At 39.3% G+C, this 21,976-nt stretch overlaps 1 protein-coding gene across 1 annotated transcript in view; it reads right to left on the reverse strand.

Annotated features, from left to right (window-relative positions):
* UBAC2 (UBA domain containing 2) overlaps positions 1-21,976 on the reverse strand; it is a 158,893-nt gene that overhangs the window by 44,184 nt on the left and 92,733 nt on the right. The window contains exons 5-6 of the mRNA XM_061170710.1: positions 19,318-19,441; positions 15,845-15,892 (exon numbers count right to left, since the gene is read on the reverse strand). Coding sequence (XP_061026693.1) covers positions 15,845-15,892; positions 19,318-19,441 — 172 coding nt within the window. The remainder of the gene's footprint in view (positions 1-15,844; positions 15,893-19,317; positions 19,442-21,976) is intronic.

A 21,976-nucleotide genomic window follows, 5' to 3' on the forward strand; every position in this document is an offset into this window, starting at 1 on the left:
CTCACTTTTAAATCCAGTCTGACAATCTCTGCCTTTTGATTAATGTGTTTACCTATTCACACTTAATATACTTACCTTGACATAGTTGAATTTTGCTGTTTGATTCTATCTCATTTGCTTTTTGTTCCTCCTTTCTTAATTCCTTTTGTGTTAAGCAAATATTTTTTAGTATTTCATTTTAATTTGTTTAATGGAATTTTGTTAGCAATATCTCATATTTTTTTCTTGTGTTTGCTCTAGGGATTACAATACACACATAAGGTGCTTAGAGTTAATACTGAATTACTTCAATTAAAATATAGGAAACTTCAAGAGTATAATTCCATTTAACATCACCCCCATTTACTGTGTTACTTTTCTGTCTTAATTATATTATACCTATATATGTTACAAACCCATTAATACTGTGTTATTTATGCTTTATGAAATCATATACCTTTTAAAGAAATACAGAAAAAAATAACGACAATGTATAATTGTTGCCTGTACTTAAGGAGCTCACAATTTAGTAAGGGGGTGGGTTCTTAATGGGGGGGGGGTGTTGGTCATAGATTCCTTCAGGGAATTGATGAAGGCCGAAGATTTTCATTCTCTAGCCCATATCTATCCCCTCACCATCACACATACAGTTATGAAATTATGTGTTCAATATTAGTAGGAACATCCTATGAAGAATTAGGACATCCTACCCAGTAATAAACAAATGCACGACTGCAAATTCTGGCAGAGATAAAGTAGGGCTTTTGTGCTCACTGGCTTAAAGTTCTATTCTAAGTGTCACTTATTTGAATGTATGCTCTGGAAGGGGAAGAATTTTGGTCAGTTTTGATCAGTGTTTGGCCTCTGCACCTAGAAGAGCACCTGATGGGAGAATCGTGAATGAATGAATAGTCCAAAAAAACCCAAAAATGTCATCTTAGATTATTTTAAAGATTTAAAGATTATTTTAAAGAAAATTGGAAAGGTGCCAGTAGACACACTTTTTTGGTTCATATTTCCCATGTGACAAAAAGGTAGAATTCACCTGTCCACGCCTCTGATACATCAGCATGACCTCAAGCTGTCAAACAAAGTGCTACTGTAAAAAAGTTTCAGGTGGTGAAATTGAAATTCATATTTTAAGGCAAGAGAAGAAAAATTTAAACATAAAATTTTCTCTGCCCATTTTGTCCTCCTCCCCCTCCTCTAGTGTGCACTGTGCATCTGCATTATGTGTTAGCCAGACCTCCCCTACGGCAGAAATACCTGCTCAACCACGAAGATCAATCTTTCTCCTTCTGGCACCACTATGTAACTCCTCAGATAACACTCCTTACTCAATCCTGTAAATGGTCACAATGACCCACCACTTGCCTTGTACACGCAGACACCTTAGGTGAACTTTATGTACAATGCCAATATATCATTTTCCTTAAAGATAGAGATTGGTGCAGAATAGACTGGTCAGACAACCTGGGGAGATACTGGGCTGCACCTTAGCTCTTAGCTTAGATACTGACTTATGACCTTATTAATTTTACTGGCTATATTACTTGTATTCTGCCTATTTTACAAGATTATTGTTTTTTTGCATTACCAAATGTGTGGTAAAATAAATGATGATTAGGTGACTTGAAACAACTGACCAAATATACAGTCCTATAAGATCAATGATTCAAACAGTGTGACTCTAGATACGGGAAGAAGCAACAAGAGGGAACCATTTCCTAGACCATAATAGACTAGTAAGACAGGTGGTCCAGAGGCTTTTGGCTACTGTTAACAGGGCCTAGTCCAGTAATAGCACTGAGTAGCCTATCAATGAAATCCTCCTCTGACCTGGGAATGAGCATTCCTAAGCACAGTGGGAAAAACTGGTCACGAAATGCCTCCCAAACCTTAGTCAATACTAAGACTGAAAGGGAAGGGACTGTAGAATAAACAAAGTTGCCCACCATCCAGTTCTCCAAGAATCAAGTCATTAGCCACCGCAGTCGCTGACCTACAGCACACTCTGAAAGGATTTCAAGGCGAAGTTCAGGATGAAGCACTTTGTGCTCTGGGAAAACTGACAGAACTGGCTCTTAAGACAGATATTTCAGGAGAAAATGTCATAAACTTAGTTTCTTGCATCTCTGCATACTTAGAAAAGCACTAAAACCATTAACTAAGGTATCTGTTCCTTGCAAATAGCAGTAACCTTCTACCAAGATGTGTGCTTGACTGCATGTACTCCTTCGTCAAAATCACATGTGTATCGGCCTCCCCCTTCTCGCTGTGGAACAGTTCTCAGAGCTCTCTGAAAGACTGTCTCCTGGATTATAATCCTTGGGTTGGCTCAGATACAATTTTCCATTCTTTCTTAGATTGACTATTGATTAATTTTTTGGTCAACACAGGTATTCACACAAAGGATTAAAATATAAAGAGCTTTAAGAATTTAGTTTCCTATAAATATTTGATAATCACATCACCCTATTCTATGAGCAGATGGGGGATAAGATAAGCACATTAAATTTTACCTAAGTTATACCTCATTACTACCAAAAGCCTTGAGAGAGTATCACTTATTTATTATACTACCTTTCATTTACACATTACTTTTAACTTTAATTTTCATTAACCCATAAACCCTTCTTATACTGGGACTTCTGAATGAGAGTTTTCTTGAAACCCACAGAGTTTGTGAAAAAAGAGGCTTTAAAAATAGACCACCTGCTGGGATTTGCAATGTCAAGAGGCCAGGGGAAATTCTAAGGGAGAGGTCTGGCAGGCCCTCAGAGCCCAGAAGCCCAAGATCAAGCTGAGAGGCCCAATGACAAGGGATGAAGCAGTGGCAGTGATCTCGGGCAGGCCAGGAGTCAGGGCCAGGATGCTCAGATACAGTGGAAATGAACAAGCGGGCTGTGTCTGCGAAGGGCAGGGAGAGCTGGAACCAGAGCATTCAAACAGCAGGAGTTGGGAATCCCAGCCAGGTAAAGGGCCCCAGAGGTCAAGCAACCAGAGAGCATTCCGGACCTCTTGCAGTTGAAAGTCCAGGCCAAAGGCAATAAAGAATTTAATTTGCTGGGTGGAAACATGTGAAACTCCCTTGATTACAGAGAGTAAACCTCAACTGTCCTCTGGTCTTGTTTAGTGTTAGCATGAAACCACAGCCAGCAAAGGTGAGAAACCATGACCTGGCACCAGCACTCAGGTTTCTGTTGATCTCTTTCTCCAGTCAACTGTGGCTGAACAAAAACCCACTTGGCAAACTACACTGCCAGGGTCCTGGTGAACCAAAGTCCCAACATTCAAGAAACTTGTCACCTAATGGGACAGTAGGACAAACACAAGGGGCTGCTTTCCTAGGGGAGAGCATTGCCGTCACAAGATAAAGAGGAGCCGAGGGAACAAACGTTCCTGTGTATCTGGACCCCTTCATGCAGACTTCATGTTCACTCAAGTCCTGAGGACACCAGGCCCACTGAGGCCTCACGTATTCATTCAACACATAGTTACTGAACTTCTATAAGGTGCCACGCTGTGTTCTAAAAACTGGGATACAGCAGGAGGCAAAACAAAGAAAATCCCTGCTCTAATGAACCTTACATTTTCCTGTTCCTTCTTCTTCACTGAAAAACGCTAAAGAAAGAAGGAAGGAACTTTGGAAATTACTCATTTTATTATGCAAAGAATATGTACACAAGTTAGAAATGCCCAAAGTTATTTGTGCCATTTGTGATTAATTATGAAATGACCGTTCTTTTCATGACAGAATCATGTGGCTTTAAGCACTTATTGAAAGAGTCTTGCTATCTTGTTCTTTGTCAAGTACAAAAGTGATTCAGATGAATTTCCCATAGCCCTCTTTTCTTTTTCAATATTATTTTAAAGTATCTATTTAAAACACTGGGTATCCTTCTGATTCTTGAAAAGTTGAATTAGAATAGGAACAGAATTAATTAAACTAATAATAGATTATTTGTTTCTAACAAATTGTCTTAGAAAGCTGCTCTAAGCTTTTCCTTTCAGAAAATCATGCGTCAAGAGGATTAGGTTAACTGCATAAAGCAGAAAACTGCAAATAACAGTGGCTTAAATACAACAGAAATTTATTTCTCCCTCATGTTAGAAAAGCTACAACCATCTTAACTGCATTCCAGGCAGCGGGGAGAAGAAAATGAGGAAGAACAAAAGGACAAAAGGCTACTTTAAGGAGCCTTCCTAGAAGTCCCACCAATATGTATGCTTATAGCTCATTAGCCAGGATGCCAGGATTTAGTGTGACAGCCATACCTAGATGCAAAGGAAACTGGAAAATGTGATCTTTTAGTTGGAGGCCCTGCTGCCTCAAATAAGATGAAGGTTCTGTTACGAAGGAAAAAAATACATTGGGGGACAGCTAGAGTCTCCAGCACATGGAAAAAAGCCTTAATCAAATGCTAAAATGTAAATACCTTTGAATTTCCCTTTCAACAAGGAGACCACCCCCCTTTAAACTTATATTCACTTTCATAAACTGATTCAACAAACTAAAATTGAGGGGAAAACAGGCTTATGTTAAAATTTGCTTCTTACATTGGACTAAAAATAATAAATTAAAAATGAATGTAAAGATCAAGAACAACTTATGCATTTACAGATAGAGATTCAACAGGGAAAAATGAAATCCTTTTTTATGACCAGGAACAAGGCAAGGATGTCTATTCACCACTCTTATTTAACATTATACTAGAGGTCTTACCTAGTGCAATAGGCAAGAAAAATAAAAGGCACAAATTAGAAACGAAGAAGTAAAACATATAAACCAAACATATTTCCTGATGACTTGATCATATATGTAGGAAACCATAAGGAATCCACAGAAAAGCTACCAGAAACAACAAATTCAGCAAAACTACAGGATACAATAGCAATATACAGAAATCAACTGCATTTCTATATACAAGCAACACACATTTGGAACAAAATAACTCCATTTAAAATAGCATCAAAACCCCACAAAAACTTAGGAATACATTTAATGAAAGATGTGTAGGGCCTGTACATCGAAAATTTAAAAATTAAAAAGGGGAATTAAAGAATTACTAGAGGGGCTTCCCTGGTGGCGCAGTGGTTGAAAGTCTGCCTGCCGATGCGGGGACAGGGGTTCGAGCCCTGGTCTGGGAGGATCCCACATGCCGCGGAGCAGCTAGGCCCGTGAGCCACAGCTGCTGAGCCTGCGTGTCTGGAGCCTGCGCTCCGCGGCAGGAGAGGCCGCGATGGTGAGAGGCCCGCGCACTGCGATGAAGAGTGGCCCCCGCTTGCAGCAACTGGAGAAGGCCCTCGCACAGAAACGAAGACCCAACACAGCCAAAAATAAATAAATAAATAAATAATAATTAAAAAAAAAAAAAAAGAATTACTAGAAAAATGTAGACACATATTATGTTTATGAATTGGAAGACCCAATATTGTTAAAATAGTTGTACTAGTTATCTATTACTGAATAACAAATTACCCAAAACTCAGTGGCTTAAAACAATAAGCATTTATTATACGTACAGTTTATGTGGGTCAGAAATCTAGGAACTGCTTAGTTGGGTGGCTGTAGCTCAAGGTCTCTCATGAGGCTGCAGTTGAGATGTCAGCCTACCTGCCTTCAACTGGGACTCCTGACTGGGGCTGAAGGACCAGCTTCTAATGTGGTTCAGAAACACAACTGGCAAGTCAGTGCTGACTGCTGGCAGGATGCCATCATTCTTTGCCATGCAGACCTCTCCACAGGGCTGCTTCAGTACCCTTGTGACATGGCAACTGGCTTCCCCCAGAATGAGTGACCTGAGAGGGAGCAGGATAGAAGTAGCGTGTCTCTTATCATCAGCCTTTTGGAGTCACACTCCATCCCGCCATATTCTATTCATTATAAGTGAATCGCTAAGTATAGCCCACACTCTAGAAGAGGGGAATTAAGCTCCATCTCTTGAAGTATAAAATAATTTGTGGCCGTATTTTAAAATATCAAAATGGCAATCCTTCCTAACTCATCTATAGTTTCAGTGCAATCTCAAGCAAAATATTAACTGTATTTTTTCTTTTTTGAAGGAAATTATAAGCTGATTTAAAAATGCGTATGGAAAGTCAATGTTCCTAAAATAGCTTAACCAGTTTTGAAAAAGATGAACAAAGTTGGAGTACTTATGTTACCTGATTTCAAGACTTACCACACGCAAAAGTACTCAAACAGTACGGTACCAGCATGAGAACAAACATATAAATCACTGAGATAGAAAAGAAAGTCATGAAACAGACCCACACTGGTCAACGGACTTTCAACAAAGGTGCTAGGGTAATACGCAAAGGAGAAAAGAGTCTTTTCAACGTTGATGGAACAATGCTAGATATCTATATGAAAAAAAATACATTTCAACCCTTAACTTCACAAATATTATACTCAAAGTGGATCTTAGACCTAAATGTAACAGCAAAAACTATTAAATTCTAGATGAAAACATAGGACAAAATGTTTGTGACATCAGATTAACAACTATTTCTTAAGATATCAAAGCACAAACTATTTTAAAAATTGAAACACTGAATTAATCAAGTTAAAACTTTTGCTTATTCAAAGTCATAGTTAAGGAAACAAAGAGGCAAGCCACAGACTGGTATAAAATTTTTACAAAATATATCCAACAAAGGGCTTATATCCAGAATATAAAAAGAACTCTTTTAATTTAATTATAATACAAATGTAACCCAACGAAAAAGTGGGTGAAAGATTTGAACAGACACAACACAAATGAAGATATACAAATGGCTAGGAGTCACAGGAAAAGATGCCCAAATCACTAGTCATTAGAGAAACGCAAATTAAAACCACAAGATATAATTACACGCCACCTAGAATGACTGAACTTAAAATGACTGACAATGCGAAGTGCTGGCAAGGAGGCGGAGGAATTGGAATGCTCACGTACTGATGGTGGAAATGCAAAATGGCACAGTCACTTTGTAAAATAATATGGTACCATATATTTTTCATATGATAAATTCTAGCAATTCTACTCCTAGGCATTTACCCAAGAGAAGTAAAAACATATGTCCACACATAAATGTGTACACAGATCTTCACAGCAGCATGAAAAAAATGTTTAGGGTGACGGGACTGTTTTCTACCCTGATTGTGGTGGTTACAAAACTGTATACAATGACCAAAGTTCACCAAACTGTACACTTCAAATTGGTAAATTTTATTGCATGTAACACTTTAATGAACAAAAAAGAAAAAAAATTTTCATAAAAAAGTAAATGTGAAGATCTAGAAAGATTAAGACATTTCTGGATATATAATTCTCCTCTTAAACTTTATAAAAGAGGTGGGATTTTCGGAGACTAAAACCAATCTTTAGCAATGAAAAACTTCTGATACCTTAAAAATATTCCAAGCTAACATAAACTAACATAAGACTTTCTGATAATAAGCCATGCTGTTGTTTATAATGAATATATTCAAAATCCCATGCACTGATTTTTACCATAGTTCTTTACCAGCTGTTAAAATCAAGATATAGGAAAAATATCAACACAATCAGCCGCAAAGGGGAAGGAATACTGGACATTTCTATTTAAAAAAATCAGTTTAAAGAGATAATCAATACTGATTCAAGACTTTGCATCTCTTGATAGGAAAACAATGTAAAGACCCTGTGAGAAAATGCTCTGTGTGGCAACTGCCATGTAATCTACCAGTAATCATCTAAAATGAAAATGTATGCGTGTTTTTCTTGCTAACCTCTTCCTTATCTCCATTTCTTTTTCCTTTGACCAGCAGCAGTACTGACCCAGCTTAATATGTTTTATACTATCTTTTACGCTTTCTCAAAGCCATCCTTTACTTCGTTTTCTTGTACATGACGATGCCAGAAACACAAGACAAAGAGTTTGTTGAAGGTGAGGTTTGAGCTGCATTTTTAATCCATCATATGGAGGACCAGTTAAATATCTTTGATGATATTAGAAAAGAAAGTACAGTACAGCTATAGACCGAATTCTTCATAATAGGGAGAAAGCAGAGGCTGCCAACGGAATAAAGTTTTCTTGGATATTGGTCGGCCCACAAAATTTTTAATGAAGGCTGCAGGAAGTTGCTGTGGATATGTGTCTTTCAGCACCTCTGGGTACTTTTAAAACTTCTTCATGAACAAGATCTCCCTCCAGAATCGTGTCTCCATTGACGATGATCAGGGCCTCATCTTAGTGGTGTAGTCAAGGGAAGATCTAAGAACAGCTTTGTACCTAAGTGTCTTGTGGTTGAAACAGACATGGATGAGAGCCTTGAAATGTGCAGTAGAAGGCACTGAACCCACTGGACCGCCAGAACACCTGGCCTTTGGTCCTGGCTCTATCATCCATCAGCTGTGCAACCTGAACTTCAGCCTCCTCATCTTTCCAAATGGTAAGCCCAGGTTCTCCACCACCGTAGAGAGCGTGTCAAGAACCTAGTAAGGCAGTACACGTTGACAGCATCCTAACAATCACAAAGAGTTACAGTGTTTTATTGCACAGAAATAATTATTTTGATAATACTGAATTTTGAAACTCAACAATTAGTTATAGAATAAAGATAAAATGCCAGACATTTTGCTAGGCACTGGGGATTATAAAGAATAATGTATAGTTTCTAAACTGAAAGGGCAGACTCAGAAAAGGCTTCAGAGTCAGAACTTAAATGAATAAGTTTTTTCTAGGAAAAGAAGGCATCTAAGGGTGAAGGAATGGATATAGTTGGAAGAAACTGCATATGGTTATGCAAAGCCACCTCTTAAGAGCACAGACACTAAAGCTCCAGTACCTGCATTTGAATGTTGTCTCCACTACTTATCAGTTATTCTTGGCAAATAACTTAAGTTCTCTGTGCCTCAGTTTCTTCATCTATAAAACGGGGACAACAGTTCCTACATCATCAGGTTTTCAGGAGGACTAATTAAATAATATTTGTGAACTGCTTAGAAAAGAGCTGTATTAGTCTGCTTTCTCTAGGTTATACTGTGGTAACAAATTATCCCAAATTTCAGTAGCTTATAACAAAGGTTTATTCCTCACTCATCTTACATGTTGGCCACAGCCCTGATCCGTGTGTCTTCTTCATTCTGGGGTCTGGGCTGAAGGAGCAGCTTCTATCTGTCACATGCTTTTCTCATGACAAAAGGAACAGAGCAATGGCAGAACCACACAATGGTTCCTAAAACTTCTGCTTGTGAAGCAGTCATCACTTCTGCTCATGGTCCAGTGGCTCATGTAAGTCACAGAGTAGAGTCTGGTGTTAACAGGGCATGAAGAGGCAGGCCCTGCAGGGAGGGGCCCGTAGAGATGGGCAGCAAATATTCTCAACAAACAAAACAGTTGAACAAACAATATAATCTACCACAAGTGCCTGGTACATAGTAAGTGCCATGTGTTTGTTCAAGAAAAATAAGTGATGGCACAGAATCCCGAGACAGCATGAGATGTCGGGAAGAGTAAGATGCTCAGTGTCCCTGGAGCACAGGGTCCACAGGGCTGAGAGAGGGACCTGAGGAGGCCTAATTTTGAAAGCCTCTGAAAGGTTTTTGCCTAAAAAAAGGTAAGTTAGTAAAAGGTAAGTTACAGTAATGAAAATTTTATAGCTATATTTTATGAGGCACTTCTCTGACAGTTTTATCAAGACATTGGCATGATTTCATCTGTTCTGCACTGAACATTTAAAAGTCTACTAATCACTCCCTGTGTAACACTTGTCTAATAAGACATTCTGTCAGCCCTGGACTGAGTTGTAATTGTCATGACAAGGCAGAGGACAGAAGGTTTCGGGACAGGGGAAGGGGGCACAGAGAGGAAGGGAGGGAAAATGGGGGGAGAGAGAAGGTATGAGTGAATCAATGAAAGAGAGAGAGTTGTACAATGGACTGATAAGCACTCAATTTGGTGTTGGGATTGTAAATACTGTGTTATATAAGAAGGTGAAAGCACCCTCTAAATATGGCTGTTTCTTAAGGATCCACTGTCATCTTCTACTTCTACCCTAGGTTCTTTCACAAGCCCAACCCACCTCACAGCTCTAACCAGCCTTGACTTCCCTCTGCAGTTTCTGTCCTCATTTTCTTTTTCTTTTTATAAATTTATTTATTTATTTATTTATGGCTGCGTTGGGTCTTTGTTGCTGCGCGCGGGCTTTCTCTAGTCGCAGCGAGCGGGGGCTACTCTTTGTTGCGGTGCGTGGGTTTCTCATTGTGGTGGCTTCTCTTGTTGCAGAGCACGGGCTCTAGGTGCGCGGGCTTTAGTAGTTGTGGCGCATGGGCTCAGTAGTTGTGGCCCACAGGCTCTAGAGCACAGGCTCAGTAGTTGTGGCGCACGGGCTTAGTTGCTCCGAGGCATGTGGGATCTTCCTGGAGCAGGGCTCGAACCTGTGTCCCCTGCATTGGCAGGCGGATTCTTAACCACTGCGCCACCAGGGAAGCCCTGTCCTCATTTTCAATGAACTGCTAGAAAATCATCTCAGTCCCTAAAGTTCAACTGAAAACCTTGGGCATCAGATGAGTTACCTGACCTGCTACACTGTACCCCTCTTTTGGTGAATTGGGAAAAGAAATCTAAGGGAAGCAAGAATAAGGAAGAAGAAAAGGAAGCATGAAGAGCAGAGAAAGACATGAAAAGCAGGGCAAGGCTCAGAGGACCCAACTCCCCATCCTCATTCACCCGAGACGCAGGTCAGGGCTCGAAAACTTACTCCAAAGAAGTTCTGATTTCCATAGCAGATTATGCTAGTTCCATAAGCTTTCTCCTTAATGATATACCATGACTTGGAAAGCCCATCAACATACGGTTCTGTTTGATGCTTTTTCTTTTACAGTTACCGTAAGACAATGTTTTATTTTTTGTCTTTAAAACTCTTGTTGGGGGAAGAGAGACAGACAAATCACAGCCCACAAATGAGCCATCCTGACTCCTTCAAGGTTGCTCAACTCTCTCCTTCCCCCCTTCTTTGACTTACAAACCCTAGTAAGACTTCTATAATCTTGCACCATCGTGAAGTTATTTGTTTGAAAAGCTTTAAAGATCCTCACTGCCTACAGATAAAAATACAAACTCAGACCACATCCAAAGTCCTAACGAATCTGGTGTGAATCTACGTTTCTAATCTTGTTACTGGGTAGGACAGATTTTCTTTCACACTAAGGTTGCTTGATCACAAGATAATCAAAGTCTGACATACTGTACAGAACAGGTTACAAATGCAGGAAATGACTAGATCGTAAATGGACAGGTTGAAGGGGAGAAGCCTGGAGTCTGAGAAGTACAGGCCTGTCTGTTCATCTGCTGCGAAACAGCTTGAAAGAGGACCAAATGATGATAAATATGTGAACTGTAAAAAGAGAAAAACTGGCAAAAGCAGGCTCCTTCTATTTTAATCACGCTAGAATCAGCTCAGGCCCGAGACTTCAGCTTTTGAGAATTAGGGTACATCCCAGGGGTAATGACTCATAACTATGATTCATAAGATGGCAGAAAATGAAGAAGTGCAAGGATACGGATGGCCCAAAGACTTTCTGCAGAACCACAAAAGAACTTAAAGTTCGATAAGAAAGCAACGTTTTCTTTAAGGAAAAAAAAGTATTAATGTGTAACAAGACTGAAGAAACTGCGAATATATAGAGTGACCTCAATTTTTGAAGGTCTCTCACCAAAGACATGAAGAAGAGTAGTTAGACATGAGGTGGGAATATGATGAAAGTAGGTGTATAGTAACATTTTGAAGCACTCACTTACACTGAAATATTTCACTTGGCTACTATAGCCAAGCTTTCCAATTACAATTTTGCAAACTTTCATGAAAACAGTCATATTTTAGATATTAAGTGTTGGTGTTGTGACTTCCCTGGTGGTGCAGTGGTTAAGAATCCGCCTGCCAATGCAGGGGACACGGGTTCGACCCCTGGTCCGGGAAGATCTCACATGCCGCGGAGCAACTAAGCCCATGCACCACAACTACTGAGCCTGCGCTCTAGAGCCCGTGAGCCACAACTACTGAAGCCCACGTGCCTAGAGCCTGTGCTCTGCAACAAGAGAAGCCACCGCAACGAAGAGCAGCCCCTGCTCGCCACAACTAGAGAAAGCCTGTGCGCAGCAACGAAGACCCAACGCAGCCAAAAAAAAAAAAAAATGTTGGTGTTAAAAGCCAGAATTGTCAAAGGAAGAACAACGCAACATTAAAACATGTATCAGTGGTACATGTGAATACAGTTAAGTCCCCTACATACAAACGAGTTCCGTTCATAAATCCAATTTGTTTGTAAGTCCAACAAAATTAGCCTAGGTACCCAACTAACACAATCGGCTATACAGTACTGTACTGTAATAGGTTTATAATACTCTTCACACAAATAATATATGAAAAACAAACACAAAAAATAAAGAAAACATTTTTAGTCTTACAGTACAGTACCTTGAAAAGTACAGTAGTACCGTACAACAGCTGGCATCCAGGCGCTGGCATCTAGCGAACAGGCAAGTAGCAGCTACATCACCGCTGCTTTTATGCTTGCTTCCTGACATCCTGGGCTTGAAATAAAGATTCTGTACTACTGTACAGATACTGTATAGAGTACGGTATTGTACTCTATACAGTACCGTACAGTAAAGTACACAAAAACACAACCACTTGTAGAGGATGCACGCACGTGACAATGTACGCCAGACACGTGAACTAACTTGACTGGACATGCGAGCGCGCACTGCCATCTTTGAAAATTCGCAACTTGAAGGTTCGTATGTAGGGGACTTACTGCAATCTTAATCTTTACGTAAAACCGAATGACCCTTAACCTTTCTGGCAGCAGCTGGAATCCCTGAGGGATCACAGAACAGAACTGTGGAGAGACAGCTGTCCTAGTCAAATTAACTCATTATTGCTCCTCATAAGTTAAACACACTTCCCCAATCCCCCTCCACCCAGGAAAAATATTTAGTCCTTATTCTCTTCTGTGACATCACTGAAGACAGAAAGTGCACTCCCACCTAGCAAAATACTGTCCTGATGTAATTTATCTCCTCCTCCTCTTTTAGTCAGCCGGATATTTTTAAGCTATGTATTCAGAAACATTTCTAATCATGAAAGAATGGGTGACACAAGGAGAGAGAAAAACCAGCCTAAGCAAAATAAATCCACCAATAACTAAATAAAATAAACCCAAAGTTGGCAGCTTTTCAGAAGGGCATGAGTAAAGGTTTTGGTTTCTATGACAGCAGATAACACATGACTTAGGTTTATACAAATGTCTTTTTATTTAAAAAAGCTCTTTCTCTTAAAAACACAGATTGAAATAAAATTACTTCCTTACTACATATAATATGTTAGGAGAGCTATTGGTTTCAGAGCTAAAAGGTGATTATTTTATCAACAGGTTTTCTAACATTCCTCCAAAACACTGAAAACCATCTGTGCATTTCTTTCTGGTAGTAAAAATTTTATTTTCTTTTTAGTATTTTATTTAGCATAAAAACAACCCCCCCACACACACAAAAACAAAAAAGGGAAGTTGCCTGATAAATATGGGGAGAGAAGTCAGGTTGAGCAAGAGACATCTGGGACAAGCTGTGGCTTTGTGAATCTCAGATCTCAATCCCTCAATCAGTGGTGTGTAAACCAAACATTCACAAATAATTTTAATATCCTCCTTTATAATTATCCTTATCTAAAGTATACCATATTATACTAAATATTTCATAACAAAAGTATGATTTTTCTGTAAAAAGTCAGAAACAAAATATTCATTAAATTCAAAACAAGCACTAACATCTATGGTATAGCATGAAGGAAAACTGGTGTAATTATCCCTGATATTAATCATCTTAAGTAAACATAGTATCATCTAACTATGGTGGAATAATAATAAAGAACAAGGCTGATATGAAGATTTATCAGATTTGTGTAATGGTAGGAGGTCAGTAATATTAGTTGAATTAGTTACCATAAAGTGAAGATTCAATTGGCTCAAAGGTGTTTACTAATAGTGGGATTATTCAAATGCTAGCTACATTCATCTGGGGATTATATTTCAAGTACTGAGCAATTCTATTCACTCTTCTGAAACTAGGAATTTTAGTGTTAAAAATTTGTTAAACTTCTGATTCCTTTAAAAAATTAAATCAAGCACCTTACCACCTGTTAAGCATCTGTACGAGAAAAGACTGATCACAACACACATACTTTAGATTTTAAAAAGACTAGAAAGAGATGAAAAATGCAACCTCCAATTCTAGAGCACTGAATGTCACAAAGTGAAACTTTCTGAGGTGACAGCAAGAACTTATTTTAAAACCAGGAATCTGAAAACAGAATAAAGAAAGAAAATGGGATGCCTTAAAACAAATGAGTTACATAATGAGTTATTAAAGAGGGATTCAGATAATGTGAGCAAATCAATTAACAGTAAACTAACACAATGAAATGTAACACAATAAGGTACTTTTCAAATTTTTGAATGCTTTAGGAAAATATCCAAAAAAGGGCTCAAGATTATCACTGCTAAGAGAAACAGAACGTTATCATGAACAAAGGAGTGAATTCTCATGCTGCTTTCATTATGAAAGCAGTGAACTATCTATTGTCTGCAGGCTGGTTAAGTACCTGCCAATCAAGCTGGCAGTTCAAGTGGTGATGAGATTAGACTGGGCAGAGCCTGGCCACTGTGCCCCACAGGATTAGTATGACCCCAGGCTGTCCTTTAAATCACTACAAGTCTTAAGAATACCAGGTGGCTCAGATGGCTTGAAGACCCCACAATGGAGTTCAGCTCTGTGGTCCTGAAGCAAATCTGGGCATCTGAGAAAAATGTTTAGGGAGGGGGAAACAAAGTGACTTCAATCCCCAGAATTCTGGCTGGACGTTGTGAGGAGTGAAGGATTAAGTTGTATATGAAAAGAATAAACATAGAAAAGAAATAAAACAGAGAGCATAAAGGAAGGAAAGAAGTGAGCAGGCTTAAAGTAATGACCCAGTGTCTCAAAATACCATTCACCCAGGAAACAAGAATAAGTAGTGATAACTTACTTAAAATGTCTGCAGTGGAATGCAGTTATTTCCAAATCCTTTCCCTTTGATGTTATACATGTTACTATAAATCCAGTCTGCAATTTTCTTAGTCTTTTCCAAGAAAGAAATTGAAAACTATATTTCACATATACTAGTTATAAACTTATTTTTAGATAAATTTGGGAGTTCAAATTTAAGCCATGGATGAAAAATAAAGCTCAATTTCATGCTTTAGATTCATTTTCAATACCTCATAGAGTTTATTAAAATAAACTTATATGCTTATTAAAGTAAAATAAAATAAAATAATAAAATAAAATAAAATACAGCAGGGTGGGGATGGGGGAGATGAAGGCGGTCTGGCACACAGATGAGACGCTGCCCTCTTCCTTCTCTGGCCACACACCCTGATGAATCTTCCATCAGTTCCAATCCACCTGACTTTCCACTTAACCTTATTTTTCCCTTGCATGACCATGTCTCTTTCCAAAACAAGCAGAATATCTCTCACTAATTTTGGTAACTCCAACTTCTTCATTTTCTTTTTCTGCCATTTTGTCCTACTATGAGTTCAACTACTAAGTAATTTAAAAATAACACTGACAAACTCAGCTAAAACTTTCATTAAAATTACCTTGAAAACTGAGACAAACTGGCTTCTTTCATCTCAATTATCCACGCAACTGGCTTTTTCATCACTAAGGAAGTAGCTTTGAGATGCAATCTGACACCTGAAGACAACTGAATATGACCCATAATCTAAATATGACATTTTCCCTAAAGTTTGTTCAGAAAAGAGGGGGAATTGGGGGAGGGGGGAATCACACTTACAAGTCCACTTATGGCTACAATCCAGATGTAGGAACCAGAGGTGAAAAGCTATAAAAGAAAAAAAAAAGGCAACTAAAAATGAAATTCAACTGCCAGTCACAGCATATTTATTTTTACATAACTACAGCCATAACCATTTATGTTAAGTCTTAATTATACATACCTTAATATAAACAAATAGAAAATTAATAAATATCAATTCTGTTATATAAAAGAAAACAACATATTAATTTTTCTTTTCTTTTCTTTCTTTTTTTTTATACCAAGACCTAACTCAGCTTTTCAATAGCCTAAAACAGATTGGTTGAACCCAGCCCACTCCCGTGCAAAGAAAAATAAGTGAAATTCAAGCATATTCTTATTTACAAATGGACATTAATTGGCTTAAAGTAAAATACTATATATAAAGAAATTATTAGCATTAACAACATCCAAAATATGTAGTCACCATCCAATGCTTGGTGTTAAGTAATGACATGTAATATTAGTTTATATAATTCTCTCATTTCAATTTCTTGTTATTGCTACTCTAGTTTTAGATGGAAGACATCTGCCAGCATACAGGTCCATGTCCAATGCTGCTCTGCTTAACTGCTGATACTCTCATTCCAGTTTACCCAAGAAAGAGCAAACTAAGTAATGGTATCAAAGTTCATTAATGGCAAAAGCAGTTAGAATTGGGTCTCATGAAACCTCTCCCTTTGTTTTCCAAATCATTTACATCCAAGGGTGTGCTCAGGGTTTAAAAAAAAAAAAAAGTCACAAGACATCTCAAAGTGTTCCTGCAAGAAAGAAAAGATTTGTAGCCTAATAACAGGATATTATTGGGATGATTGGTGAAATTTGAATAAGGTTGTATCAATGTTAATTTCCCAATTTTGTTAACTGAACAATGGTTATGTAAGAGAATGCCCTTGTTTATAGGAAATATACACTGAAATACTTAGGGAATAAAATAAAGTCACATATATAGATTAAAAAAAAAAGACTTGTAGCTTAGCGTTTGTTCACATTTAGATCTTTAGATGGGGAGTTTAAGCACTTCTGCTCATAGAGAAAGAAGCGGGTTCATTGCTGACGCTGTGCTACATGAAAACCTCAAAGTGGTGCCCATTTATCAAGGATACATAGAAAAAAAGATACACAGAAAGAAGACAAGGGTAAGAGATGACAAAGCACAAGTAAAAAAAGAATCTGACAAGCTGTGCTCTTGTGTTAGCTAATGTGGAAATGAGCACTGGCTACAACTTCAAATTTAGTCCCTTGATCTAAAATTTAATCCTTTGATCTAGCATGGATGCTTGTTCAGTGTGAATGACTGATAATAACAAGGATGAGAATTATGTGGAAAAATATTTTTCTGTAGTCTTCTTCTAAAAGTTTAGAGAACAATAAAACAGCTAATACTTTCACAGCACTTACTGTATGCTTTCTCTCACAGCTGGGCTCCTTGAGGGCAGGTGCCACATCTCATGCTTCATTTTATCCTCCACAGCCCCCAGCACCGGGCGTTACATGACTGGCTCTTGGGCCATGTGTACTTAAAGGACCCTTCACAAATATTTTTGCTCTCCTGATAATGATTAAAGTCATTCATTCACTCATCCATTCATCCGTCAAACGTCCCTGGTTTTAAGAAGTTGTTGAGTAAGAGACAGAGGCACAGAAACATGTGCGAAGGTCCAGAGGGGAGGGATGGAAGGAGAGAATAGAATTTTTGGGAACAAAAGGTTCACGCTCATGTCAAGGTGGGGAGGGGTGGGGGCTGACATGGGACAGGCAAGAAGAAACCCTGGATGCCATTCATGCTAAGGACTTCAGATTTTATCAAGAAGCCAGGGGCATCTCCACCTCTACTTTCTGACACCAACTTCTACTTCACCAACAAAACAAAACAAAACAAAACAAAACAAAAAAAACAACCCACTCACAATCTCAGAAAAACCAAAGGTGGCAGCCATAGAGACACAAATGATTAATTAATAATAGGAACCAATTGACTTAGTTCTTATTATCTGTTCAGATTACCCTAAAAACTCAATGCTATAATCTCTAATCCTTCAAATGACCCTGTAAGATAGATATCGTTGTCCCCACTTTACAGATGAGCAAATGGGGGCTCAGAAAAAGTGACAGAGAAAGAAAATAATTACCAGAGCAACTAATTAAACCAAAGTCTACGTGGCTCCAAAGACTTTCCACAATGCTCCACTGAATTCCTACTCCATAATTAATAAAACAATGTTTTTCACCCTCAAAGATGCTCTATAACTAGAGTCAACAATGAAGCTTAGAGGCTTCCATAACTTGACCCAGGTCTCAAGGTAGTGTGTGCCATGTCAGAAGTGGAACTTGGGTCTCCTGCCCCCCCATCCAGGGTGCTCTTCTACCATTGCATTCTGCTTTCTGTTGTAACATCTTAAAAAAAAATTAAACATGCCACAGCAAATCCTAGTAATAAGAGTCAAATGCGGAAATGGGCTATTAGGTTATATGAGTATTAGGGAGGATAAGGGAGAGTGTAACGCTATATAGGTTGAGAGATGAAGAATAAACACATTTCATGAGAAACGGCTGTAAAGTGGTTAGGAAACACCCACCCCAGATGAGCCACTGCTAACACAGGACAGCAGACTAGAGAAGTTAGAGGAAATGCTGAAGGTTAAAAGGGGAGGGAGCAGGGCATTCTACAGTGACACTGGTATCCGGTTCCACGTGCGTGGGGTAAGGAATGTTATGAGCATAATGGTGGATCAAAAGGCCAGGCTACACATGGTACCACAGGAAACAGCAGAGTAAAAGTTTACATCAAAAGGTGTGAGAGTGAAAGAAAAGTGACAGGTACTACAGGTTGAAAACTGAAAATCACATGTATCTTCTATTACTGGGCCTGGAACCCAGGAGAGAGCAATCAATATTCATTGAATATTGGTGAAGATAATCTTTTTCAATTTAAGTCAGTCAGTCAGTCCTCTAATGGCCTTCGTGTCAAACCATCTAGTGGATGGTGACAGTGCAGTCAAGCCCGTGCAGCGCAGGAGTTATGAAGCTGGCAAAGCATATCTGGTTCCTGCTTCAGAGCTTTATTTGTGACACTCTATTCAATAAATTAATTTTGACAGTGGTTCTCCACTTTCCACCTTTTGACTGTTCTCATTTGTTTCCACTTCATACTATGATTTTAAAAAAATACTTAAACGCAACTGTACAATGAAATTAAAATATTTTCCACCGATTCAAATTACAGTGAAAGCTCTTATCAGATTTCTAAAGGCTATGAAAGTATTCTAGTATCTTATATACCTTGACGTTCTTGTTCTGTAACACTTCCTTTGAACGTTTGATATAGATCATGAAGCCAAACTTATGGGAAAAAAACACATTGTTTTCAAGGAGATCAAATGAGAAAAAGACCGAAAAAAAAAAAAAGAGATCTGGTTAAAGAAACATGAAAATAAAAATGCATACCGTACCTGTAGTCCCAATATATAAATCAGTGTCTTGTTTGTGATGGACAACGGGCCCAGAATATGTGCCACCTGGACTCTCGGGATGGAGCAGTAAAATGGTACAAACAGAGCAAACACAGGTGCCAGGCTATGCAAACAAACAAACAAACAAAATCACTATGGTATAACACTCAATTTAAAATACCAATGGTAAATGTATATCTGAAGTAACACTGCTTATCATTTTATTTCAGTCTGAAAGCATGGTCTTAGATACGCAAGTTGGTTTCTATACGTACATCACATCCAAAATAATTTGTACATATATATAACATTTTATGAGACCTCTAATTATCTAACCCTTGTCGACCCTCCCAAAACTACTGCAAAGAGGCGGTTCAGCATCTACTAATGAACTGTCAGCACTGTGAGAAAATCTAAAGTTGATGCTGTGTGTTCTTCTCACGAATGACCTGAAATCGGATGAAAGAGACTATATGAACCAAAAGCAAGAAACATTACAATTCATCACACAGTCAAATCCAAAATCTTCATCTCAGACTTCGTCCAATCACATTTCACTCCAGCACTTGACATGGCTCGCCGCTCCTGTCCTCCCTTCCTCAAATTCCTTCCTGCTTTTGTCTTAAACCCTGTTTCTTGCTGGTCTGCCCATGTGTCTCCCACCACTCTTCTCCTACCCTCTCCAGGGTTCCATTATAGTCTTTTCTTCTTGCTCCAGTCTCTCTTGGTATAATCCTAAGCCCTTCTGTGGCTTCAACTAAAAAAATGAAGTGAGTCCCCAAACTGTCCGGCTGTCTCCTCACCTTGGCTGTGAAACTCGATTTGATACCTTCGACTTGACATATTCAAAAGTCACAAACGTCTTTCTACTTAAAGTCTTGTTTCTCTCTAATCCATCTGCTAACACTGCCAACAGTATTGTCTTCCCCAAACACAACTCTGATCATGTCACACCCTTGTTTAAAACCCTTCCTTCCACGGGCTGCCAGTATCCAAAGAGGAAATTCAAACATCAGCACGAAGGAGCAAAGTCCTGCGATTCTTTCTTACCAGGGTGGTTTCTTGCAACCGTCCTCCTCTCCCCTCCCCTGATCTGGCCCATCCCCTCTCACCCCCTCCCCGCCCAGATGCTCCCTGGGCACCTTAGGCTCTGATGACTATTCACTGACACAGGTTATTCTTTCAACACAAGAGTGTCCGTTGCACTTTTCTGCTTAGGAAACTTACACTTAACGGTGTGTGACAGAGCTCAACTCTTCCCAGAGATCCCTCCACCCTCCTGCTGGTTAGCTGCTCTCCTTCACCCTCACAGCTACCCCAGTGTCACTGTTTGAGTGAGTCTGTGTGAGAGGCAGTGGGCCAGGCACAGCAGCTCCGTCCACATCTCTAAGTAAGAAGCAGCCCCGAACCTCAAGGAACTAGAGCTCCAGGACGGCGAACTCACATTCCTACGAGGGCGAGGCGGGAGATGTGAATGAGGCATGTGGTTTGGACACACACTTACACCCATTCTTCATTAAACTCACGGCTTAATTTAATTAGTCTTTTATTTTCTCATGTTTTGGATAAGTGGCATTGTACAAAGAACGACTGCTTTTACCATAAGAAAAATGCAAGAAATATTTTTCACTTCCACAAAGAAATGTTCTCACTATCATTTCTGTGGAAACAACAGGTCCCTCTCGTGCATTTTCCCATCGTCGATAGAGAATGTATTACTAAAAAAATCATTCATTGTCCTCTCGATTCTATTAAAAACAAAACCAAACCAAACCCATGTTGAAGATGTGATAAATGGCAGCATCATCTACAGGCAGCTATAAGAAGGTAGTAAATGCTAGAAGAGGGAAAACCCCAACCAGTGAACAGCTGAGCGCCAGGCCCTGGTCAGGACTGGAGACCCGAAGACGGGTAAGATGCAGCCTCCCGCGTAAGGAGGTCTCGTAAGGAGACGGCAGGGACAGGGCAGCAGAGGTCTGCAGACAGCTGGGCGGGCGGGTCTGGAATGCTTCACTCCTCTGGCCCTCCTCCTGGGCTGAATACATCCCAAGGCAGGGAACGAGATACATCCTCCTGGTTATCCCAGCATTGGAGCCAGTGCTTGGCACAGGAGAAAAGCTCATTAAATGTGGGGCAGTGAAACAATTCTTATTCTTGAACAGCTGTATGATCTACATCTTAACTAACTACATAGGGTTTTAAAAAGAATCTCCCATTAGATTATTCATTTTATGAGAAAGCACCACGTTCTATTTAGCGTTGCATCCCCCTAGTGCCTAATGCGGACACTTACCCGTAATCGACCGGCAACATTTGTTAGATTAAAAAAAAAAAATTAACGAAAGCAACTTTAACAGAGGGTTATTTAAATTGTCATTCTAAATATCAATACTACACACAAACACAGCTGATGAAGCAGCCGTGCATTCTTTTCATTAAAAAGAACAAGTTAATCGCTCCTGGGCTTAAAATCCTGCAATGACCCACCGCCAGCCAAGAGTAAAAGCCAAAGTCCTGACAAACATGTACAAGGCCCTGCGTCCCCCACCCCGACCTGCCTTCTACTCCGTAGACTCCCCCTACTCGTTCTCACTGCTCCCCGGACACTGGACCGGGCACACGGTGCCCCAGGGCGCGTGCCGCTGCTTCCCCCTCTCCT

The sequence above is a fragment of the Eubalaena glacialis genome, chromosome 16 (assembly GCF_028564815.1).
Source record: "Eubalaena glacialis isolate mEubGla1 chromosome 16, mEubGla1.1.hap2.+ XY, whole genome shotgun sequence".
Taxonomy (NCBI): Eukaryota; Metazoa; Chordata; class Mammalia; order Artiodactyla; family Balaenidae; genus Eubalaena; species Eubalaena glacialis.